Source organism: Mus caroli, unplaced genomic scaffold, assembly GCF_978045245.1.
Source record: "Mus caroli unplaced genomic scaffold, Mus_caroli_1 scaffold_9, whole genome shotgun sequence".
NCBI classification, from domain to species: Eukaryota; Metazoa; Chordata; class Mammalia; order Rodentia; family Muridae; genus Mus; species Mus caroli.
In genome coordinates this window covers 74,832,858-74,858,935 of record NW_028227264.1, presented here as the reverse complement: position 1 = coordinate 74,858,935, position 26,078 = coordinate 74,832,858, and the positions used below count along the sequence as shown (strand labels likewise).

Sequence of the window (26,078 nt, the reverse complement as noted above, 5' to 3'; positions counted from 1 at the left end):
AAAGTCATATATTGTAGTGCATGCCTTTAATCCCAGCACTTGGAGGAAGGGGCAGGTGAACTTCTGTGAACTGGAAGCTAGCCTGCTCTACATACATATTGAGTTCCAGGATGGCCAGAGCTATACAGTGAGACCCTGTGTCAAACCAATTAATAAATTAACTAATTAAAAATAAATCAATTTGATTAACTATATATTACCATACAGTTGTATTTGTTAAAACAGATCATGAGAAAACAGCATCCAGCAAAAATTTATTAAAAGAAAAACATCTTAGTAAATTCAATTCTACTTAGCAGTAAGTCATATTTTAAAAGGAAAAAATACTTTGTCAGAGAGACTTAACCATCAAGCCCTTCAGCAGGGGATGGTAGCACACGCCTGTATCCCAGCGCTCTGGAGGTGGAGGCAGGAGGACTACCCTCAAGCTTGAGGCCATCCTGGACTACATAGTGAAGATCATGTCATAGTGAGTACCACACAGGAAAACTGCTTCAGCGTGGGGGAGGGGGGCAGAAATGTCAACATTCCTTACTAAAGAATCCCTCAAAACATCCCTCAAAACAGCTGTGAGGTTCACATCACAGCTAACCAAGGAAATGTGCTGTGACTCCACAGGAAAAGTCGTCAGCATTCCAAATTATTCCTGACAGGCTCAAACTTTCATTTTAAGCATCCATGTTCTGGACAGTTATCTGATGAGTGTCCCCCACCAACCCCCACCCCCCGAGGAGCCCGGAGAACTCCCTAAACTGGGGGCCGGTAAGCCAGCACATCCTGAGAACTCCACAGCATGACCCACTACAGCCTAAAGCACATCTCACCAGCGGTCTGTTTATTAAGGGAATGTACAGTGATTTGGTTCATGACCGGGAATTCCAAGGGATGGTTGCTGCTGCTAGGAGCAGATCTAGCCGAGTTCACCGGTTCTACTCCTGGCAGAGGTTAGGAAGTCAGTGCTGTGAACAGCACGGGCCACTATCTAAGGCAGGAAAGCCCTGAGTCACAGCACAAGGTGTCGATGGTGGGAGCTGGGCAGCAGGCAGAGGGCACAAAGTGCACCCTAGAGGGTCCTGCACAGGGAAAGGGTCTCAGACACAGCTTTCTGCTTGTCGGAGGGAAGACCATGGGCCAGGGAGTGATTGGAGATACCAGTGCAGAAAGCACTACAGATGCCGAGAGTTAACTAAAGGGGCATCCAGCTGGACCTGGCTCACCATGGCCAGGGAGAAAAGCAGTAACTTCAAGGAGACACATAGCTTCCACCCTGGACTCTGACTGGCTGCCCAGACACACAGTTACAATCAGGAACCTAAGAGCTCACACCCAGAAAGGATTGCCTCAGACATCTGGCCCTCACTGGCCTCACAAAGCACAGCTGGCACATGGGCTGATAACGATCTTTGGGTGTCATGGGCATTTTCCTGGCTGTCTCGGTGTGTCTAAGTGGCGAGCTGGATTTGATTAGCTGTCCTTGCTCCAGCACTGTTCCGTGGCAGAAACCATTACAACCACTATCTACCCTAATGGCTCCCCATACGTGCATCTCTCTCTCAACAAGGACTGAGAAGCCTGGACATCAGGACACTGATCTTGCAGAAACCAATGCAATTGTATAAGCATATAATCTAGGGGCAGAATTGGATGCTACATCTGGCTCCTTGCCACACAGACTCAGCATAGACGCTCCAGGATGAAATGTCTCAGGAAGGCAGGTGGTTGTTTTTAATATTTTATTTTCAGGATTTATTTTATGTGTATAGGTATTATGAGTGTATGTATGTCTATGTACCATGTGTGCAGTGCCCACAGAGGCCAGAAGACATTGGGTTCCCTGAGAACTGGAGTTACAAGCTGTTAGCCACCAGGTGGGTGCCAGGAATCAAACCCAGGTCCTCTGAGAGAGCAGCCGCTGTTCTTTACTACGGGGTCATCAGCCCAGGGTCTGTTTAGTAAGGGAGTCGGTGATCATTCAAACGACTTTTAATAGCGTTTCTGGTACAAAGCCAGTTTGTATTTCCTTTCTGGATAACTGGCATTTCATATAGTAGTGTAGTCATGGGTGGCAAGTTTCTGGGGACACCAGACACTGCTCAGGGCACAATGAGCAAGGGACCTGCCTCACTTGCCATTGAGTCTTTCTCTGAGCATCCCTGCACCATAGGGCTGCTCTAACTCCCTCAGCACAGCAAACACAAGATGCTCAAGTGCCCACTCCACTGTCAACAAGGGAGGCAGAGAAGAAGCCAGCTGCTCCCTCACAGGGAAGTCATTGATCACAGAAGCTCTGTAGCCTTGCTCCCTCAGGGAGAACGAATACCCAGGAGTTTCCAAGTCCATCCACTGTGCCTCTCTGGATCTCAAGGCTCATCTTCTTCCCTTTCTCACTGAAGCTAGTCCAAGAACTTTAAGCGCACACTGACAAGTGTCTAAAGACACCAACCCTGACCCTATCCCCAGCCTCCTGTCTACAGAAATAGAGAACGAGGCCTAAGCAGGGCTAAGAAGGCTCTTATCACCCAGCCAAGACATGGGCTCGCCAGGACCTGGATGGTGATGATGCTGGCCAGGTACAGCACAGACACATACGTGTTCAAATGTGGCCCGAGAGGGTATTGTCAGGATACAGGTTGGAGAAGCGGCCTAGGGCCCAGATGGGGAAGATGTTTCTGTAACTTGTGTAGCTGATGGCACAAGACTTGTTGAAGACCCCAGAGATGTTCTCCTGGAAAGACATGGAAAAAATGAGCAATAAGGCACTTGTCCCTGGATGGTGGTCCTAACTACTGAATTTCCCAGCCCTAGGACAAGACTGCTTGGGAAAGGCTGATGAACCAAAGACAGGCAAGCAAAGACAGGGAAGCAGATGCTGGCAGCAATCCTGCTCAGAGACTCTAGCTTCAAGTAAACATTCTTCCTTAGACTAGTAGTCTCTAACAATCCCCATAAGCACGGAGACACATGGAAACCCAGCTGCACATCTTGTGAGTGATGAACCACACACGAACAGCACACGGTAGAGCTGAGGTTGTGCAGAAAACTTCAGCTCTCCAGTCCTTTCCCCCAGCCAGTTTCCTTTACACACAGCAAAATGTGCTCAATACATCTTAGCTCTACAAGCAGGACAAGTCTCTGCTGGGCAGTGTCCCTATCCCAGGTCCCCAAAGCCCCTCAGAGGAACATAGGCATAGGAAAGCATGTGGAGACTAACGGACAAGTTGGGAATCAATGTGGGAATGAGTGCCCACCCCTCACACACCTGCGGCCAGTCTCCATTGGGGAACTGCTTCCCTAGCAGACATTTGATCCCTCTCTCCTGAGCAGTGACGTCGGGATGCCTGAGGGGCAAGAAGACAAGGTGAGCATACCTAGCGTGTGGCATCTTCGCGCATCCCAGGACAAGAACAAACACTCCAAATCCCATGACAATGATAGATGTGGTTTGAACAGGAATGGGTTTGAATGCTCCGCCACTGGGAGTGGCACTAGTAGAAGGTGTGGCCTTGTTGGAGGAAGTGTCACTGGGGAGAGGGGCTTTGAGGCTATGTGTTCAAGCTATGCCCAGTGTGACACACACAATCCCCTTCTGCTGCCTGAGGATCAAAATGTAGCATTCTCAGCTCCTTCTCCAGCACAGTGTCTACCTGCACACTGCCATGATGATAGCAGACTGAACAACCCCTGAACCTGTAAGCCAGCCCCAGTTAAACGTTGTCTTTTATATGATACTGGACTAAATCTCTGAACCTGTAAGCCAACCCCAATTAAATGTTGTCCTTATAAGAGTTGCCTTGATCATGGTGTCTGTTCACAGCCACACCTCCTAATAGTGCCACTCCCTAGCCCAAGCATATACAAACCATCACAGCAGGGTAGGCATAAGGCTTGTCTTCTTCCCTAGGGAATCTATCAGCACCGTGTGCCAGCCATGTCATGGCAACCAAATGTGCACTCCCCATGCTTACACATGTTCTGCTTCTCAGGCTCATGGGAAGGTGTGGCTTTGTTGGAGTAGGTGTGTCACTGTGGGTATGGGCTTTAACACCCTTGTCCTGGAAGTTAGTCCTCTCTTAGAGGCCTGCAGGTAAAGATGTAGAACTCTCGGCTTCTCCTGTACTATGCCTGCCTGGATGCTGCCAGGCTCCCACCTTTATGATACTGGACTAAATCTCTGAACCTGTAAGCCAACCCCAATTAAATGTTGTCCTTATAAGAGTTGCCTTGATCATGGTGTCTGTTCACAGCAGTAAAACCCTAAGACACCTGCTGGGGACTGAGTAGGGACAGACTGACGACTCTCATGTCCTTGGGCTCCCTGTATACACTGACTAAGGGGATTTCGGGAAGATCTCCAAATGGCTCCAAGTGTACTGTGGCAACACAGGCTAAGACAGCATGTACAGTGTGTGTGTGTACTCCTACAGCTGTGTGAATACACATGTATATACCTAAACATATATATGCAAATGCATGTGCATCCAGATACATATGTGGGTCTGTGTACACGGGTGCAATACATGTGTGTCAATCCAATACGAGCCATGGACGTGAGAGAGCCAAAGCAGCCACAGTAGCCTTGAGCTCTGGATCCTGAGGCAGCGCTTTCCCTTCCCCACCACAGCCCCACAGGCCCCGCTGTTTCTGCTCTGCCAACAAGTACTGACTACCAATGGACAGGTAGACCACTTCTAAGGATGAGTCTCTCTGTAGGTACCACTCATCCAGACGGGCTGCCACTTAGCCTAGGAATAGGGTATGTGGTTCCATCCACAGTTACAGAGGGATAATGGCTCAGTCCTGTGGCTACTTTCACATCTTCCCACATCTATCCATACCCTAGGCTACCTCCTCAAAGCTGACTGTCCCTAGCACACACTTCCAAGGATGGTCCCGTTGCCCTTACCTGACAGCCATCAAACCCATCAGGGCCCAGCAGGTACTATGGACCTGAGACCTGGCACTCTGCACATACCGCCGCTGTTCACAGGATTCAAAGTCCTCTCCCCAGCCTCCATCTGCCATCTGCTGGGACAGGAGGAAGTTGCAGGCCTGAGCTACTTCTGCACAAGCAGCCCTGTAGAGAGAGGGGGGGGGGGTTTGGAACATGTTGCCTTAGGTGGATCTAAGCCCTCTATATCCTACCCTGACAGGCTGCCTTAGGGTCATGGGAGGGGCCTGCAGAAGTGAGTGGATATGGGTGCACGTGTCTCACAGAGCTGCTGGGCACAGAGGAAAACCCTCTGCAGCTCCAGACACATGCAGGCTGGGAATGTGGGTACACAGAAACAGAACTAGGCATCCCTGGGTTGCAACTGCCTCAGCACAACATCCCTAACTCCCCAAACCCACTAGATCTAGATATACTGGCCAGTGCAGCCAGAGACAGGACTTGAATCAACCCCTCTTTTCCCGAGTTCCTAGACTCTTATCCCATTGTTTAAAAATATTAAACAAGGGCTGGTGAGATGGCTCAGTGGGTAAGAGCACCCGACTGCTCTTCCGAAGGTCCAGAGTTCAACTCCCAGCAACCACATGGTGGCTCACAACCATCATCCGTAATGAGATCTGGCGCCCTCTTCTGGAGTGTCTGAAGACAGCTACAGTGTACTTACATATAATAAATAAATAAATCTTAAAAAAAAATTAAACAAAATAAAGTCAAATATCAAAGAAAAAAGACCACCATGGCAGAGCGTTACTGGTCCGCTTAGTTTTACTGTCAACACAGGATCATCAGTGGAAGAAATTGGGAGAGTCCGGCCCACTGTGTAAGAGAGTTGGCTGAGTAGGGTTTCTTTCATGGTTTCTGCTTCAGTTCCTGCCCTAACTTCCATCAGTGATGGACATGACCTGGAAGTATAAGCCTAAAGTAACCTCTTTCTTCTCCAAGGGGCTGTTGGTCAGTGCTTTATCACAGTACAGGAACAGAACAGAACAGTGACCATAGCAATGCCCTAACCGCCATCAGCCTGAAAGCCATACTTACCCATCTTGGTAGGTATGCCCCATGCAAGCGAACGCTTCCAAGCCAAACCAGGTGCCATAGGTGAAACAAACACCCCAGGAGCTAGAGAGAACAGAAGAGAACGTCAGCCTTGCTCTTCACTCCAAGTGAGAGGACAGGTACTCTACCCAGGTACTGGCACAACCTCAGTGAGAGGGCAGAACTGGATCAAGCATGGGGATACATGCCTATACTCCTAGCACTGGGCTAAGGCAGGAGGATTGCTAATTTAAAGCCAGCCTGAGACAGGCAGCAAGACCCTGTCTCACAAAACCATAGAGAGAGTAAGAAACAGAAAGAGGATGGAAGGTTGGAAAGGAGAGGAAAGGGGGAGGAAGGGACTTCGGCAGTTAGTATAAGAAGTTCTCACACACATCCCAGGCAGGGAGAGTGTGACCTGCTGAAGTTGGCACTGTTCACCTGGCTCAGCCACAGCCTCCTCCAACCAAGGCACACAAGAACTGGTACAGCAGGGAGGGTGATCGCAGGCTATAGAGCTGAGGATCCCAGGATGAAGGCAGTAAGGGCAGACTCCTCCCACCCCTGCATGCACACGGCCTCCCACCTCCTAGGGCAGACTCCTCCCACCCCTGCATGCACACAGCCTCCCACCTCCTGTCTGCTCACCCCTCCCAGGAGCCATCGGATCTCTGCTTCATTCGGCAGAAGTCCAGGCCTTGATTGAGGGTCTCCCTGCAACAGAGGCAGTTTTACTAACAGCATTCAACTACTTTTCTAGTCCAGCCTTACAAAGCCGTCCACATCCTCCCCAGAAACACGCTTAGGTCTCTCGCAGTCTCTCTCCGTACCGGCTTCTGAATTAGCTATTCTTCTGTTGCTGTGGTGAAACACCACAGCCAAGCAACTTACCCGAGAACGAGTTTAATGGGGCTTACTGTCCCAGAGGGTGAGAAGGAGCACGCCTTGTTTCCCGGGGACAAGTGAGACCAGTCTGAACGCTATTAACTGAGCCATCTCTCCATGCTTTATCTCGTTTTTTTAGTATATTGTTTTACTTATGGGTTTTTGGTGAACTTTCTCAATGCTAGGAGTGGGTTACCTCCTTAGTAGCTATTCGACAGGCTCCTCAAAGCCGCGCTTTTTTGTTGCAAAACAAAACTAGTCGCTACTGTTAAAGATTTTGCTTTTGCAAAGATAGGCTAAGACTAAAGTAGAAAGTACTTCCTTACAAGCTGGCTTTCATAATACTGAAGACAGCATGCAAGCTGCTGGTGCAGAACTGTCTCCAACAGTCCAGCTCAGCTATGGACCCTGCTTGTTACAGTAGAAACACCAGGTAAGAAAATGCCCATTAATACAATATTAACACATGAACACGATAGTTAAGAAAATGCAACTTTACTGCTCTCTGCTGTGATCTAAGGCCCCCTCCACAGGAAGAAACTCATGTTACTGTAAACCGGGCAAAGGCCAACCCCTGAGGAGGCCATTGCAACTGCATTAAATAGGTATGATGTGCCACTTCTAAACGTTGTGTTTGCGCCTTAACGTCACTGCCGCCTTCGGCTGTCATTAGTCATGGATGGAAACTTTAATAATGAGAGGTGTACCACGAAGACTCATAACCAGTCAAGCTCCTGAGACAAAGAAATTGTTGCTATGTCAGAATGGTCCAATATTCAACCATAGATGGAGAAAATGAACAGCTACACAACCTCTCCAAGACTCAAGAAACATCACAAACAAGGCAGATCCAAAGACTGCAGGAACCAGCGGAAGGGATGGACTGTTGCGTAGTAGTTCCACCAAATGAAACGCTCCGTGCACTTCCACAGAACTAACAGTAAAAGGAACCAACACATGCCAGTGCGGGACTCAAGGCAGGTTCAAAGAAAGCAACAACAATCCATGACTAAGAGGACAGAAGGGCAGTCCCTTCATGGGGGAATGACAATGGGCTGTAAATCAGGTAATGTCAGGGTCCCCATATAACAATCTCAAGAGCTTCTGACCATTCATTGGCTCTCAACATGAATGAACACTTAGCGGCTATTTACCTGGACACTGGTGGTGAAGCGAGGTATATATGTCCATTTTAAAACATGTTCAAGAAGATAGGAAAAATAACCCCTTGTTACGTTACAGTTGTACTGTCTTTCTCAGACCTATACACGGAGACTCAAGCACAGACACAGATGGCGCACACGCGCGCGCGCGCGCGCGCACACACACACACACACACACACACACACACACACACGATGGATCTGTAAGCATCTGAAACTGTCCCTGTATTTACTCAAGCCAGTGTCTCCACTTATCTTGTTGAAAACCCACAGTGTGCTGTCAGGGAACGCTGAGCTGTGGGCCTACTCAGCCCTGCCTTACCTGACCTCTGCTGCCCTGTAGTCTGGGAAGTGTTCATGGAAATGCTTCAGTGCCTGCATCACGGCAGAGGTACACTCTACATACGTGTAGTCAATCATGATGTCTCCTAGAAAAGGAGAAAAGAAGGTACCTGAGCTGCACTATGGTTCAGGCCAGAGTGTGGTGAGCAAGGGTGTTAAAGCATGCAGGATTCACACCTGGACATTACCCCAAGATCAACCTGAGCAGTGTGGCCACAATGGGCACAGTGAGACCTGCACACCTATGCTATGACACACACACAAGACAGCTGGGCTACTCCCACTGACACACACCCCAAACCCCCACATGTATGACAGGATAATTAGAAGGCATAAGGGAAGGGAGAGCAGGTGCCAGGGTCCATGAAGACAGAGCTTGCCCTGACAGACTAGAACTTTAGTGACAACAGTCATGGCCAGACAGTCCCTGACATAGGTCCTTACATGTGCTGGGGGCCACTGAGCATATGAAGGGCACGTGGAAATCTCCACAGAGCATGAGGCCCTGTAGATAAACAGCAACCCCAGCCTAAGGTCTCCATGGCCGGAGACAGACAAATGCAGGCACTGTACACTCTGGGGCTCATAGGGGGCTCTACATGGACCTGCCTGTATGCCAGGCCTGGTCAACACACACTTACCAAAGACCTCTGAGGGGTTCAGCAGCTCCAGCAAGTACCCGCCACGCTTAGTCTCATAGGTAGCGAATCCTCCATCAGCATTTCTCATGCTCAGTAACTGGAACGAGAGGGCACCCAGACAACTGAGCGGACAAGGACAGCATGGCTCGGCTGAAGCACCACTGACAGCCAACAGGACAGGAATGAGGGATAAGAAGCCAGTTTCTATATGTGGTAGGTGCCCAATGCAGCTGCACAACATCTGGAGACATACTCTAATATCAGGTCAATATTCCATGGGAAAATATATACAAGAAGCAGATATGCCCAAAGGACTTTGCACAAAGAACAACAGACATTTCCAATTCTTTGGATACCCAGCAAAGACCACCAAACCTCCCAAATGAGACCTGCAGAAAACTCATCACAAATATGGGCAGTTCCTTGAGCCTCAGAAACTAAGAAGAGAAGCCTTGGGGACTACACGGCCTGCTCATAACTTCTGGAACGGGCTAGGCACTGTATCTTATAGTGCAGAGCCTTCGTACCCAACCAAAGTTCTAAGGAACTATTATCCCAGGGTTTATTCACTCTTGGACTCTGACATCGTACGACTCAGTCTGAGTCTGCTAAGACATAACCACAGAAGCAAAGATGAAGGAAGATGCTCACCACATCCACGGCATCACACAGCCGCTCTCGGGGGATATGCTCAGTGATGGAGGGACACTGATTCTGCAGGAGCAGCACGGCCTTCAAACCCTCGGCTGTGCAGTCAGCAACGATCCAGCCACAGTCCAGTGTGCTGAAGCAGAAACCGCCCTACAGAGATAGAGTGCAACAGTGCCCTCCCTACAGAGCCGCAAGAGTCAGGGCAAGGCCTAGCCACCACCGCACAGGGGTACCTAAATTGGGCGTAGTTGAGCAGACTTCAGCTTCAGCACAGGGACTATCTAGGACTTCATGCCCAGCCTGAATGCCCTCAGATCTCAGCAATAAATTGGGTCTGGAACCTGAACAGCTGCGCGTGTACCTCTGGGACCCCACTAAGGAAAGGCAGCAGCTATGTCGACGTCTCCTTCCACAACCTGCATCTATCAGCAGGCCCTTACAGCAAAGGAGGCTGGTGCTGGCTGAGTCCCTCATACCTTCTGCCTTGAGCTCAACATTCCAGCTCAATGCTCAGTTGTCTACTTAGCGTCTGTGTGTGCTACACACCTGAACGACCCTGAAGCATGGCCACAGAGGTATAGGCTGCCTCGGGGGATAATGAAGCCCCTGACACGAGGCATCTACAGCAACAGAAAGCCCTCTTCAAAGGGAAGACAGTTGAGCTTTGGGCTTGGATGGGCTGCCCATACATACCTTGTGCATATGGCGATAGTACTTCTGATAGTCAGGACAGTTTTCTGGGACCTGGATAGCAGCAAGGAGCATATGTGGAAAACAGAAATATATTGGTGCCTGGGATCCTGTGCTGCCATCTGGGAGACAGACTTACTGCGAGCCAGTCAGTGCACCATGACACCCATGAGCCCCACATGGCCTCATCGCTACTAGGAAATTAGATCATTCACAGAGGGGTGAACAACCTACTCTTGCACCCAGCTTCATGGGTTCACTACTCCTGAGCTGCATGACTCAGTTCAAGCAGCAAACAAACAGGTCTGCATGTGCATGCACATGCAGTGGGGTCCATTCTGATGGGCTTCTAAAGGCCCGTCACTCAGTGATGTCCTAGAGCAGGCTCTGCTAGGGAAGACAGTGCTGACTCGCTCTTAACACCCTAGACAAACACGGGCAGCAGCCGCATGGAGGATCCGAGGAAGCTACATCCCAGGGGGATCAGAGGACAGGGCGACAGGAACATGAGGACACTCAGAGGAGGATGCCAATGGGATCTAGGCCTGCGGCATCCAGTGTGTGTGCAGCAGCAGGGTATGCAAGGCCAGTCTGAAAAAGCGGCACATGATGGGGGCTTGAGGTGGATTTGGAAGGCAGGAATAAAGACAGTGATCTGGCAGGCCAGGTGGCTGCTACACATGGCCTCTGGGAGGGCACCCACAGGTCCGAGGCACCTCAAAGATGGCTAGGATTTGAACAGGCTATGGCACTCAAGGATACAACTCCTGACTGTGCCATAGGCTAGCTTTGGCCCTCCACACACAGGTGTTCTGGCATGAGGAACAGAAATTGCCAGCTAGTGACGTGCCAGTGCAGGCCATGGCCAGAGCTACCTTAGGTTGACTAGGTACACCAACATGGTTGGTCTAGGGCCAGGCAGAGCAGCATGGAAGCAAGCTAAGAACGCCATCTCGGGGAGGCAGGACAGATGAGGAAAGGGCACGGGCCTCACCTGTGAAAGCCGCAGGAACTCGTGAGCCTTCTGCAGGCAGGGCAGAAATTCAGGTCTGTGGTGTGCACCTGCCTAGAAGACAGCAGGGTAGCACAGCTGAGCCAGTTCTCCGGTGTCCTGGCGACATCTTGCCACCCCACCCCCACCTCCAGAAACTGACACATCTTAAGAGTTTTCTAGGATTCCCTAATGTTCTCTGCTTTAAAGGGAAAAGACAATGAGACGAGACTAAAGACTGGAACGGACAGAAAAGAGCACCCTGGGTAGTTACCAGGCCCCCATTGTTCTGACAGGCCCCTACCTCCAGCACCTCAACTTGGCTTAGGCCCTGGGTCGTCCAAAGATACCCTCGGGACTTCACTGCTGTCACCCCACCTGCAGGAACATTCTTTCTCTCTAGCTCAGGTAGCAGCTAATGTTCTAAGAGCCTCAGGCCCGCCCAGTCCAGGGACCACCTGCCCATTCACTCCCTAGGTTAGGATTATCACCAGAGGACTGGAAGACAGGCAAGAGAGGAGCTCGAGAGACAGAAGGCACGGTAAGCAGTATCCTTTCTCTCAGGGTGCATGTGTAGCTCATACACACAGGAAGATCACGTGGAGGCTGCACAGAGAAATACAGCCGCATACCTCCAACAGTGCTTGGATAGCAAATGAAGTGTCCCAGATCTGTGATCCATTGGTGCCCTGTTCACAGATAACAAGCTGTTAGAGCAACCCCATCCATTGACCCCTAGGATCCAACCTGTCAGAGAGCACCCAGTCAATACCCTATACCAGATTCTGAGCCTTATGCACCCTAGTAGCTGACAAAGGAATGAATGAACACTGAATCTTGTGGGCAGATGTAGGTATAGAGCCCCACCTGCCTTTTCGGGCCCTGGAAGAACAGCATTATTTTAGGACATACCCAGAACCATATGTTCCCTTGAAGAATCCTCCATACCCCATGACAGCATGGTATCCCCTCCATCTCCAACTATGCTTAAGGCGTCAAGGACCCAGATGACATATTACTGTGGCCCTTATACAGCAAGGAAGGTCCCTTCAAATCCCACCCTAGATATCTGGTTTTCTGAACAAGTCTTGGGTCTCAGTGTAGGAAATAGATGATCCAGTCCACAGGCGGGTGTGTTCAGAAATCTCTAAATTTGACAACTCCCAACCCTACAGGGTGATCACACCTCTGTAGGGGCTAAAGATCCCAGCTAACCACCTGCCCAGAAAGAAGCACATCCACTGTCCACCCTCTGGCTAGAGCCCTAGAGGCATCTAGGGAAAACCGACCACACACCATGCACCATCGCCAGCATTCTATCTCCAGCAAACCACGTCCTGCTTGTTCTGAGCAACGGCAAATATGCCGTCCTTTACCACTAGGTATCACAGAAAGCCTGGGCCCACCTCTCTCACCCCTCCCGCATGGGTGGCCAAAGAGTGTCATGTCTAGGGTTCCCCTGCGAGCTGAGAACACACAGCTCTTAGTGGCCTGCCAGAGGAGCTTCCAGATGTCCTGATAGAGAGGCCATTACCACCGAGAGCCAGTTCTCCATCACAGTGAGAGGACGAAGGTTTCTGGAAGGTTTGAGCCAAGCCTGGACCTGTCATGGTTTAGTCTGCTCTGAAGAATGACTGCAGAGGGTCATGTGAGAATGAACATACAGCAACCACAGAGACCAGGAGGTGCCCACAACCCCATGGCCCCATAGACATGAGGATTAAAGGGTGACTAAGTCTCCTCCTCTTTTACTGCAAGAATGTTGTGGGGAAGTAATTTTTTTCTTTGGTTTCATGGTTTGTCACTCCTGCTCCACCCCCACGTCCCATTTTAATTCAGAAACAGGGTCGTGCTTCTATACCACTGTCGGGTATCAAACTCAATCCTCCTGCTTTAATCGACTGGGTGATGGCACTACAGGTATGCCTGAATGTCACTTTTGGATCATAATAACTCTAAACGGATTCAAAATAAGTAAGCAGAGATGGTCACAAAGAGAGCCAGCAGCATCCGTTCTGTGCCCTTACCTGCATTTTCATGCCATCAAGGCCTAGCCTATGGGGATAAGAAAAGATGATGTCAGGAAGGTGTAAGCTGGAATTCCAGCTGTCCATCAGGAGCCACACACACACATCCAGATCCCCCGGGAGCATCCATACCCGCCTCCCTCGATGCTGACTTCAGTGCTACCCAGCTGGGCTCACAAGCACAAGGGCTACATCCAGCAGAAACAAGACAGCAGCTTACCCAGGGGCACTGGCCTGTGCCATAGGCTTCTAGAGCCGCACCACCTAGCTACCTAGCTATCCTATCTCACACCACCACCAGAGAGAAGATGGCCTCTAAAAGTGAAGGCTTCCTTCCCCTGTGATGGTCACTACTTTGGACACATTGTCTCTAGGCTTCCTGGCTCTGACTCTGGGAATCACGCATAGTTACTGCTAGTTACTTCCCAAGACAATCTAACTGGCAATGCTCCTGATTTCACAAAACATTCTCAGAAGCTTGACAGTTTGCCCCCTAAGTAGATGAGCCATAGGGCCCAGCTTTATAGCTGCATTCCACGGGGACCACGCTGCACCACACCCAGCCACCACTTAACCACTCTCACCAGAGGTAATCTTTAATCCGAGAGACGTGCTCCTGGAAGGCCGGGGAGGACGGTCCATCCACTGACCAACGAACAAGCATGTTGATGGTCTTTGAGATCTGCAGGTAATGTGGCTGTCAGGACCCACGCAACTTTACCCTGGAATGGGGCCCCACCTGTCCTAAAAGTAGCTTCCTAAATATTCTCTATACATTCATGTCCCTGGGAACAGACTCAAACTGAAGCTAATAAGATTCTGGGTGAGCTTAGGGTGTGACAAATAAGGACCGTGCATCCACAGAGAGAGAAAAGGGACGAAGCTCAGTGCTAGCTGAGTTTATCCAGAGAACCTATGGGCAGCCCACCACAGTACAGAAATCAGTACCACAACCCACATCCTGACTGTCTCTCGTCTGTGAGGACAGCTTCCTCACTGGGTCTCTAGTAACTCTGGCCAGTATACTCTGACTACAGCCTCTGCCATATGCTCCTCGAGGTCCCTAAGCATGTACGAAGTTGGCCATGCCCAGGAAGCAAAGCAAAGCCAGCAACTCGAGGCCTGGCATCCACAGCCAGATGGAAGAGAGACCGGAAGCGGAATATGAGCGTCCTACTGTTCTCATTACCCCAGGGCACCTATAAGGGAGGAAGGTGGATTCTCTAGGGTGGGATCTGTGAGTAGAGGGAACTCCCCCCCAGCTGGCCAGGAAGCTCAGGAAGTAGTCTTCCAGGAAACATTCAGACTCAGACAAGAGCCAGGCAGGGCAACGGAAGGAAAAGCTTCACTGGGAGCAGAGAATGGATACAGGCGGGGCTTCAAATGTACTGACCCAAACAGATGTGCCTGCCGGGATCTGGGAAATAAGCCTGCCTCATTCCCAGCTCAACAGAGCCTAGCTCTTAGGACATCCGAGAGGACCCCACTGCCACCAAAGCTGCTCTAGGGACCAGAGAGGAAGGGCACTGACCGGGCCGATGCTGATGCACTTAGTGAAACGGTCGTCAGCTGCAATGTGTTCATACAGCATCTGGACGGCCCACTTCCGCAGGCTGGTGCTATGGAAACGTTCATACAGGTTGAGGAGTCCTGCGGGGGAGAAGACATTAGTGGACACCTGGCAACAGGAGAGATACGTGGGGCAGGCTGCACCCTAGTCTTTCAGACGGGGATGGGTCCTCCACAGCACAGCATCTGGACCTCTCTTTCCCCCTGGGATCCCTCCTCCCGATCACTGCTTCATCTGTGCTTCCTCCTTCCCATCAAGGAAAGACTGCCTCAGACCTCCCACCATGTCCTGCCCTGCTGAGGGGATGCTGAGGGGGTATCACTGAGCAGCAGTTGGCTGTTGTTGGGGAACCAGAGCAACCATATGTCTTTCCAGCTCCCACTCCAGGGCCCCAGCACAGAGGTCATTTGTTGCCCTGACAGAGTGGACAAATTAATGTGGAGAGCTGAGCAACATCTTAACTGTGTACTCCCCGGGCTCTCCCAACCCTCAGGAGGCACCCACCATACACCACATGCAGCAGCCAGCTGTGTGGCGTGTACATCTCATCGGGGGACACGTTGTTCCTCTGCGCTGGCCAATCGATGCTGGCGTAATCCTGCACATAGAGTTCCTAAAGGGCAGGGCAGACCTGAGTGCCTAGCAGCAGCAGCAGCAGCAGCCACAGAAGCTAGACTAGCCAGGAGTGCTCTCAAGTTGCCTAGGTCCCACTCCAGTGCAAACCCTGTTCCCAAAGCCCGTTTCAGGGCTATTTCCCAAGAACAGTCACTGCAAGCACAAGCTAGGACTGCAGCTTCTGAACTCTCCAGGTCCCACCGGGACACTGCACAATGGCAGATGCCCTTCCCACGACACAGACCCCTCTGAGCAGTTTATGTTTGCTTACAGGCAAGAAGGCAGAGACTCCTCAGGGCCCCCCACAGTACTGAGAAGCAGTTAAGCTTCCAAGGCCCAAGACCCCAACAACTGTGTGTCATTTCCTCACAAGATCCCTAGAGATCACGAGGCTTACCTGGCGGAGGCTCTGAACCAGTGGGTCCTCTGAGGCACTTAGCCGAGTGGCGTAGCAGTAACTCATGGGCAGATAGACCTGCCGGCAGTGACACCAGAGAGTGGAGGGGTGCGCTGGTACCCATTCAGGAAACAGCCTAGAAGAGACAGGCGGTGTCCAAGGGACAGAAGAACATAAGCCAACACTGTTACCGCCCTGAGGCCTTGGGCACCTTCCAAACATGCTGCTATGAGTGCATTCTTCCATGTGTGTGCACACTTGCATCTACATACTAAGCCAAGTGACTAGAACTAGTGCTACATATATGAGGGGTCATGTGAGGAGCCCTACAGTGTAGGAACATGGGCCAGAAGCACCAAGCCTCCACACCCCACTCCACCCTGGCAAGGCTTTCTTCTGCCTGCATCTTCCAAGGCAAGTCTAGCCCCTAGCCAGGAGAGCCGCCAACGACGGACCACGGGATGTTAGCACAAGCCTAGTATACCTCCTTACGTCAAGTAAACAGTACACCCACCCTGCCCCACACATGGAAAGCTCTGTCCACACCTCTCGCTGAGCCAGCCATTTGCCACACACTTCTCCCACTCAACTAGGCTGTAGAGCAAAGCCTTCTAGTTCTTGTTTTATGGCCCTGTTGTCCTTTCCCAAGTAGCCTCCTGCATCCTGTCTTTCGGCATGTGAAAGTTATAGCACAGGAACCCTCAACTCTGTCTTCAAGAGGACAGAAGGCTCTACATGAACTCTGTATAGTTCTGGGGATCTTACCGCCCAGTATGTATAATCTGGAGGTCAATTACATATGTATTACATATGGCACCAATGCTTTATAAGATATTCACAAAATAGAAAAAGACACTGAGCATAGGGTCAGTTAGTAAGGAATAGGCTTTGACTCTGCTGGGTAAATATTAGTAAAGAAAGAAAAATTTAGCCGGGCATGGATTTCTGAGTTTAAGGCCAGTCTGGTCTACAAAGTGAGTTCCAGGACAGCCAGGGTTACACAGAGAAACCCAGTCTTGAAAAGAAAAAAAAAAAATTAAAGATGCACATGTAAATGCTCATTGGTGAAATAATATCTAGGACTTCCCAAACATTTACCATAAATTAGTTAAGAAAAAGAGATACAGGGATGGGAGAGGCCCTTTCCTTTACTCCTATATATACTCCAAGGTATTGTAATTACCTGGTATGATCTGTTGTCTATTCCCACAAAGCCCAAGCCACACAATGGGTTCTGTAATTACCCTACAGGGCTCCACAGCCTGCTACAGAGCTGGGTGGTCTGATGCTATGCTTTTGCCTAAAAGAGTCCCCTTTCTATATATCTACAGAACACATCAGGGCCTCTAGTAAGATGCTGATCCACCCCATTAGGTCTCATCCGTGTACTAGAAGGAAGTGCAATGGGCAGAGGGCAGGCATACCACATCTCGGGGAATAGGGTGTTGAGTCCTTCCCAGCTATAAACATTCAGGACAGCCAGCCAGAACTTCCCCCAGGAAGGGATGGCCACTGCACCACCTGCAAAGAGAGAAGGAACAATTACAATGAATACTGGCTTGTAGCTTTCTCTTGGGCCCCGCCTTGCATGAACGAAGGTCAGCCTTCCATGGGTCCTGTAACTTCTAGATGAGAAGACATTTTTCACAGCTGCCCAAGACACCACAGCCACTGGGTAGAAACAGCAGCCAGGAACAAGTGTGTCCAAACTGCAAAGAGCTGTTTATAGCCCTGGCCCCAAACAGAAGCACATAAAGACAGCTACTTGCACAGGTAGCTCAGAGAGAGGGGGGGGCCTAGATACATGGCACTAGGAGCCTGGAGAAAGAGGGAGAGGGGAGGTGGCCTGGCTGCTCTTTCTCCATCCCAGCCCAAGCTGCTGCTTATCTGTGGATTTCCGTTCAGCAGGTATCCTAGCACAAGTGACTCATGGACAGTCTAACATGCAGTCCCACGTTCAGAGCCTTCCCGGCCCCTATCAAGCAATAGTCTTGTGGAGCACAGGCAACACTGATTGCTACACATTTTATGAGGTTTGGCCTAAATCCAAGTGTGTCAAAGTCCGAGAGAGCGAGAAAGCTGCCAGCTAAAGTGTGATGCAAGCACATTCCTCCTCTGAGCAACAGAACAGAAGGTAACAGCGAAAGTACGTGATCAAAAACGTCAGAGGCCGATGATGACTTACTTAGTCACAACAGGGGCAGAGCCGTGAAAGAAGATTGCAGACTTTCATAATGCATACAGAACACTTCACCTAGCCTGGGAAGTCAGAAAGAAACCCTGAAAGGGTGAAATGGAAGACACATCGTAAGTGCGAAGAGCTGTTTCCAAGACAGCCAGGTGAAGGTGGAAAGTGGGGGAAGGGGATATGGTGCACAGGAGCCCTGAGGCAGGAAACCACCTTGACAAAACGAAAGGAGGCCCTGGAGCATGCAGCAAAGAGCGAGCCAGGAGCACAGGCCTTGGAGGGGCAGCGTACAGGACAACAGGAGGTACTGCGGAGAAGCAGTACAAGAGGAGCTTTGTTCTGAGAGCCATGGGGGCCGTGGAGCCTGCTGAGGGCTGGAGGGGACTTAAGGCCCACAGGTGAGGAGAGGAGAAATGGTGCCCAGGCTCAAGGATGACAAGTGTGGAAGGAGGGGGTGAGCAGAACTCCCTCACTGAGGCTGCCCCGAAAGGCAGACTGCATGGACAGTCCCACAGGCACTGTATTAGCGTGTTGCTTTTAAACCTTTACCAATTCATGGACAAAGCAGAATATAAACGACCACATTGTTTTAGACTAAGCATTTGCTTAATTGGTAGAGAGCTCCTCTATAGGCACAAAGTGCTAAGTTCAATTCCCAGCACTGCACAAACCAGGCGTGGTAGTGCGTGTCTGTGATCCCAGCGCTCCGGAGGTGCAGACAGAAGGATCAGGCGGACAAGGCCAACCACAGCTACACTGTGGGTTCAAGGCCAGCCTGGGCTATGTGAGACTGTCTCAAAACAAACAAACAAACAAACAAACAAACAAACAAACAAACAAAAACCCAAAAAAGCAAAAAAACACTCAGGTTGCAGCTAGGCTAACTGTACACCCATTACACAAAACACACTAATTAATTAATTAATTAATTAAAAATAATAAAATTAGGGCTGGAGAGATGGCTCAAGAGGTTAAAAGCACATATTGCCCTTGCAGAGGATCTGAGTTCAGTTCCCAGAAGCCACGATGTGGCTAGTACCAGTGTCTGTAACTACAGTCCCAGAGAATCTGACACCCCATTCTAGCCATCATGGGCGCTGCATGCATGTGGTACACAGACATGCATGCAAGCAAAACCACCCGGAGACATAAAAATTAATACTTCTTCTCAAATAGTTAAAATTAACATCTATTATCAGTTTCCATCCTACTCACATGTTTTTCCCAGTGTTCCAATGAGAGGTTCATCTTACTAATCCCCATTTACCAGTGCTCACCACAGAAAACTGCATGTGCCATACAGGACGTACCTTTTTTGTGAAGGACGTTCCGAGCGCGCACAAGGTCAGGATCATCAGGCCCAATACCCAGGATTCTGAGAGCCACATAGTTCAAGGCGGTCCCAAACACTGTGGACTTGTCCTCGATGTGCCTAGTGGGAGTAAAGACTGGTGGGGAAGGGCTCTGCTATCTGTCACTACTTCTAAGAAATGAAACAACACTGGCAATGAAGTCTACCTAGAGAAGACTGCTGTAATACCTCCCACCACCATGACAACACCAAACGCACACTTCAGGGACACCCAGGGAAAGTTTGGTCACATAACAGAAGATGTCCAATTGTTCCAAAACCATCTGGGCAGGGCCTGCCCTACCTATCTGCTCCACATCAGGAAAGCAGACTGAGATGGGACTGTGGGACCCCCTTCATTTGCTGCCATCTCTGCTGCCTCCAGAGTTTTAAAATATAATGGCTTTAACTTGGCACGAGTCTCAAGAGGCTGCCAACCACAAGACTCATTCACCACAGCAGAGGTCAAACCATGGCCGGGCTATGCATAGGTACCAGGCTACCCTCCTCCGACCAGGCTTTCGCCCACCCCACCCTAAGTCCATGGTTACAGTCACCACACTTCTCAACAGCTGCCTGAAAACCCAAGCATGAGCTACAGAAAACACACGCAAGCATACACATGTATATATGTGCTGCTGTTAAGCATACTCACAAGCCCCAGCCGCCATCGGGGAGCTGCACTGACCGCAGGTACCGCACCATCTCCTCTCTGTATCCAGCTGGCAGAGGGATGTGTGATATGTGACAGGTGATCAGGAGACCTGTGGGGTGAGAAGGATGTTCCACACTAGTCATGGTATCAGCACTGCTAACCCAAGCCATTCTTCTGAGGACCTTCTTCCTGACACCGAGCAGCTCTGTGGCGTTCCTTCCCGTGCAATCAAGCCCATGAAGGCCATTCTTCCTAAGCCAAATCAGTGACTTTGGAAACAGGGCTTAGGGGAACACTAAGAAGAATTCAGCTAACACTCCAAGTCTGGGCCCCCGCAGAGCTCGAGTGGTTATGCCTGGTACAAATCCCATAGTCTGGGTCAGAGAGACACTGCAGAGCCTTGAAGAGGCCTCCCACACATGCCCTGAAGGACTAAGAAGAGCCAGTTTAGGATCAGTGGATTCACTGCGGGGCAGCTTGCTTTAACACCTGCCTGGGACTGGAATACTAAAATGGTAATCCTGGGCGAGATAATAGCTTTTGTTTAGTTGATTGACTGACTGATTGGTTGGTTGTTTTCGAGACAGGCTTTCTCTTTGTAGCCCTGACTACACACTCACTCTGTAGACCAGGCTGGCCTTGAACTCAGAGATCCAGCTGCCTTGGCTTCCCAGGTTCTGGGATGAAGGTGTGCACCACCATCACCCAGCCAGGATAACAGTTATTGTTTAGATTGTACTGCGGTGTTTTATAAACTTTTATACATGTATGTGCTATTTTGCATATATGGGGAGAGATGATACTACACAAGAAATCTTCCTTCCAAGCCTGGTCTTTGGGCACATGGCTATCCTCATCACCCAGAGCAGCTGCTTATCATACACCCACCCATTGCATGGCACAGGAAGGGTATCAGAGGGCAGCTACTACAGAAACAAACCCATATGCTCCTAAGAACTCAGGCTACTGATATAGTAGAGTTACAACTCAATGTGGAAAAGGGTCTTGAGGCGTGAATACGGGTTTCTTCAGAAACCAGGCAATCCACGATGCAAAGAGCCTTACTTACCTAACCTAACCAGATCAGAGACTAGTGTGTTCAAATACATTCCTTCTAGCAATCACCAACCTGGACCTGTGGTTCCCTGGCCAGAACTCCCTCAGCCATCCTTTGACAACAAGTCCACAAGGGATATCATAGTTCTCCAACTGCACATGCGTGGGTACCAGCGCCTCATCCTCAACCTCTTACAATCGAATTTAATCAAAGGAGAGGAAACATTTCCAGAGCAAAGAAGCAGCCGAGTCGAAGGCCCAAAGGACGGCAAGAGCTGGATTACTTAGACGACTCAAGACCACGTGACTACTGATCATCAAACTGATGGTGTATTAGATCTCCATGAAACAAAGACCAGGCTGGGCTTATTATCGGCAAGAGAGTTTCTAGGTAAACTGAGGTGGGAAAAACCATTCCAGGTTTGTGGGTGCTACAATTGCATGGGCTGGGGTCTCAGACTAAATAAAAAGAAGGAAAGAATCTGTGTACCAGCCTTGGTCTCATTTTGCTTCCTAACTGTTGGCACACTATGACCAACTGCCTCATGCTCCGGAGGCAAACACCCTGGCACTGGCTGGGCCTTCCACCTTACAGTACCCTTTCCATCTGTACTGGGATTCAAAAGCATCCACCCATCCATCCATCCATCCATCCACCCATCCACCCATCCACCCATCCACCCATCCATCCCCTTCGTCTCGAAAATGCTTTGCTTCCACGATTAGAGTACTTACCGGTCTAGCCTGGGCTAGCTGTGTTGCACCACTGTTCCCTAAATCCTGGCAGCAGGATGACTGGGATACCCTCCCCTAGAGCTTTTCCAGTAAGCTCCTGGGTTTTAACCTGCCTGACCAGGATAGGTCAATCACAACACACACACACACACACACACACACACACACACACACACCGTGTGTATGCCCTAACAATCTAGAACAGCCTTTCCCTTGAATTGAGGTAGCACACTCCTCCTACCTGGCAAGAGGAAGAGCGGACCACCATAATCACCAGCCCAGTGTCCATCCTCAGCCTGCAGCTTGGCATAAAAAGTTACTCCGTTCAGGGCCCCCTCGTGGGCTGTTTGTGCTTTTGGTAAGTCCGTGAAATAACTTCTCTGTGAAGAGAGGGAAGAGAGGAGAGTTGAGGGTGCCCGCTGCTCCAAGGAACCCTCGTCATCCACAAGCCAAGTCAAAGTGGTGACTCTAAGTTACTTTAAATTTTTCAACTGTTTTGATCTGAAACAAGACAGGGTAGGACAATTTCACCCCATGTATAATAAAAAAGCAATTCCATGTTGTCACAATTTCCCTTCCAGCCATTGATCTATAAATCTCTTCAAAACGTCAAGACATCTTAACTAAGCCCAGCACAGAACACAGGGCAGGCAGGGTAGTGATGCCCCACTGATACTGGGACTCTTTCACAAAGGACCCACACAATAGCATAGGGGTTGCTCAGAGACTCACAGGAAGCCTGTGAGCTAACTAACTGCTCCATGATCAGCTGTCCTTCATCCATGCGTGGGCACACACAACCAGAAAATCAGGTCCTAAGTATTTCATCTTGTGGATCCAAACAAAAATCACACCCATCTTTGTAATTCTCCTACAAATCAAAAGTTAAATATCAAAGTGGAATGCTCAAAATGAAACCAAATTAGGGCAACTTCTTCCACAGGTCTCTGAGGTGGAGGGACTTAAATAATGGGGGTGTTTCTACTCTTGTCTCTGGAAGGAGGTACCACACTTTTTGTTGTTGTTTAGATTGAATTGAGGCAAACACTCACAAACACTGACCCACATCAGCAGCTCTCTTCTTTGCTTATTTATTTGTTATCATTTTTGAGATAGGGTCACACTATGTAGACCTGGCTGGCCTAGAACTTGCTCTGTAGACCAGGCTGGCCTCAAACTCACAAAGATCTGCCTGCCTCTGCCTCTGCCTCCTGGGTACTGGGATTAAAGACCAGCCCTACCATGCCCAGCCTCTTTATTTTCTGAGACAAGCTACTAAGCTGCCCAGGCAGATCTTAAACTTTATCCTTGTCACAACCTACTCAGTGGCTAGGATTACAGATATGCCTGCCAGGCCCAGGTTCACACCTGTTTTTTAAAAAAAAAAAAAAATTATAAGCCTTATTAAATAAAAAGAAACCTGCAAATTAATAAAAACATCGCACGCCAAAATTAACCTGACACAAAGTCTACTCAACTTAATGACCTTGGCATTTGAAAAGGGAAACTGTGAAACTTTCCATAAAATGTTGTACTTTCAGTACCCAATATATTTTATGCACTAATCCATCGCCCAAACCACAAAGCCCATGACAGAGTTAGAAAGGCAGCTTTACATCTTCTTACATAACTCGTGAACTTTCCTGATCCTCTTATAGTCAGCTTTTCCTCATATCACACTATACCCACATATACATTGGTTTACACATATGCATATATTACTGACTGGTTGCCTGCTTTTTAAATAAGGCTCTCCACTGTTTCAGAGCTCTGGCTCAGGAAGGCACGGTGTAGGCTGATCAGTGATGACTTCCAGTCTTGGGATGGAATGGTGCTTTCAGAATCACATCACTTACTGTGTCCAGTCCCAAAGAGTGGGCCTCTAACCCGGTCTGCTCTCGACCAGGGTCGTCCTCCGCTTGATAATAAGTCCATCTCTGCCGACCCAACTCATTGCAGAGCCGCCAGCGGGTGAGATCGGTGGCGGGCTCAGTTTTATAGGGTCCCCCACGACGCCGCAGACACCTGAGGGGACCAGCGAGAGGAAGCAGCCTTCCTTAGGCTCCGCCCAGGTGGGATGCCTGCAATCCAGGCATGCAGAGCCACCAGCCATGCCACCCTGCTGTCCAGACACCTTCCCTGCCACCGCCCTGCCGCGTCCCTCGCAACACCCGCGGGAGGCCCAGGGTCCGCAACTCACGTGCCCTCAGTCATGATAGCACTGCTCTCTGCCACCGGCTTGCCAGCCCTTTACCTGACAGCCTAGTGCACTGCGCAGGCGCGAGCCTCGGCCGACCGGAACAGCTGGGTGGGCCGATGCGAGCTCAGCCAATCAGAGCATCACCAGGTGCGCACGAGAGACGCACCGCGACCACAGTGGCTGAGCGCAGGGCCGCCCGACGCCGCGAGGGCACCAAGGGGCGTGGCTGGGGGGGCGGGAAGCGCTTTGGGGGCGGGGCCTATGAGAGAGGCGGGCCTGTGGGAGGGGCAGGCCTGTTGGAGGGGCGGGGCGGGATGGGGGCGGGGCGGGGCCGGCCCCTCTAGATCCTTATTGATGACAGCCTTGGAGTTCTGGTCTGGGTGTTCTGAGCCGGGATACCTACAGGGTTGGTGAAAAATAGCCCCTCCGACATGCAGGAAAGAGGCCGCGGAAACCACGAGTGCTTCAGAAGTACGGAAGAGGCATGAGTGACCTGAGGTGAAACTAGCGTTGATCCGAGGCACCACATGGACCATCATGGGGCAGGGGCCTTGACCCGCGTGAAGGGAGGAGGAATCTATGATGACACGTGGTTGGGAAGAGGGTCAGAGTAGTGTTCTCAGAAAGCCAGCACAGGCTCCTCACAGGGAGCAGCTGCAGAGTGTGCGGAGGGCTGTGTTCTGACTCCCATTAGCAGGTAGAATTCCACTTCCTTAGCCACAAGACTACTCTTAGGATACCTGGAGCTTGGGGTCCTACAAGTTAAAGGGGGAAAAGCCTTGATTATGTTTGACAGTAGAGAGGGAAGCAGGAAAGCCTGTGGTATGCCGGCAGAATCTACTAGAGACGTGCAATGGAGAACATTTGAATAGACAGTATTTGAGAAGCATTGCTGGCATGCAGGAATGATGACCAGAGATGGGAAAAATATAATTCCAAGAACTCCCAGCGGTACAGTGTGTCCTACAGAGTGCTGACCTACTTACAACTACCTAAACCCGTTAGCCTCCCTACACCTAGCCCTCAAAACGCTGCCAAGGAAGGGGCCATGAACCATAAATCAGAGAAGGAAGAAGAGGCAAAGAACACCCAACACCTTCCCTAGATGGAAAATCGAATTTTAGATGGCTAGTCAAGAACACTTAACTTCTTTGCCCAGTTTAGAAACTTATAAAGATATAAGACAAGGCATTTTAACTGAGCCTTGCCTCAGACTATTGATTTGGGGACTGGAGCCCAATACTTAAGTCCAGTGCTTAAGAGCACTCGCTGCTCTGTCAGAGGACCTGGAATTGGTTTCTAGCACCCACATGGTGACTCACAGCCATCTATAACTCCAGTTTCAAGGAATCTAATGCCATTTTCTGACCTCCTCAGTCACCAGGCATGCGTGAGATGTAAATACATACATGCTGGTTAAAACACCCGTACACATTAAGTTTTAAAAATTCACAATAGAAAAGTCAGTTTGAGCCAGGCGTGGTGGCACACGCCTTTAATCCTAGCACTCGGGAGGCAGAGGCAGGCGGATTTCTGAGTTCGAGGCCAGCCTGGTCTACAGAGTGAGTTCCAGGACAGCCAGGGCTATACAGAGAAACCCTGTCTCGAAAAACCAAAAAAAAAAAAAAAAAGAAAAAAGAAAAAAGAAAAAGAAAAGTCAGTTTGAACAGGGCTGGCTAACTGCTTTATAATGACTTCTTTTCCCTTACACATGTCTCAGCTTCTAAGCCAGGCGAACAACTGAAGCCTTTGGGAGCTGACCCACCAAGAACCATGTAAGCATAGTATGCCAATAAGAAGACCCAAAAAAAGATGCCCAGGGAAGCCTAGCACACTGGATGCTGTTCTCCCAAATTCACTAAACAAGTCACTCTCTTTCCCTGGAGAAAAAAGCTAGAGTGTTTTCCAGGGAAGTCCTTTTTGTGTCAGAACATGAGA

At 50.0% G+C, this 26,078-nt stretch overlaps 1 protein-coding gene across 1 annotated transcript; it reads right to left on the bottom strand.

Moving 5' to 3' along the window:
• Positions 1 to 1,719: 1,719 nt before the first annotated feature.
• Positions 1,720 to 24,228, bottom strand: Lss (lanosterol synthase). Its single transcript, XM_021173716.3, has 22 exons — positions 24,141 to 24,228; positions 23,797 to 23,965; positions 22,182 to 22,320; positions 20,150 to 20,258; positions 19,454 to 19,575; positions 17,380 to 17,476; positions 15,956 to 16,091; positions 15,448 to 15,556; positions 14,905 to 15,023; positions 13,958 to 14,055; positions 13,374 to 13,401; positions 11,979 to 12,035; positions 11,350 to 11,421; positions 10,359 to 10,409; positions 9,666 to 9,815; positions 9,015 to 9,111; positions 8,354 to 8,459; positions 6,632 to 6,697; positions 5,987 to 6,067; positions 4,904 to 5,074; positions 3,260 to 3,338; positions 1,720 to 2,725 (listed from the first exon to the last, which is right to left on the bottom strand). Exons 1-22 carry the CDS (start codon positions 24,152 to 24,154, stop codon positions 2,594 to 2,596), a joined length of 2,202 nt encoding a protein of 733 aa, XP_021029375.1. The 5' UTR covers positions 24,155 to 24,228; the 3' UTR covers positions 1,720 to 2,593.
• Between the last annotated feature and the right edge of the window lie 1,850 nt (positions 24,229 to 26,078).

Bases quoted from the DNA above. Each gene is read 5' to 3' on its own strand.
- Lss (XM_021173716.3), bottom strand. The intron at 20,259-22,181 runs GTAGGAGGAGTG...CTCACCCCACAG, and splicing joins TCCGCTCTTCCTCTTGCCAG to GTCTCCTGATCACCTGTCAC. The intron at 6,068-6,631 runs GTGAGCAGACAG...TGTTCTCTCTAG, and splicing joins TCCGATGGCTCCTGGGAGGG to CTCCTGGGGTGTTTGTTTCA.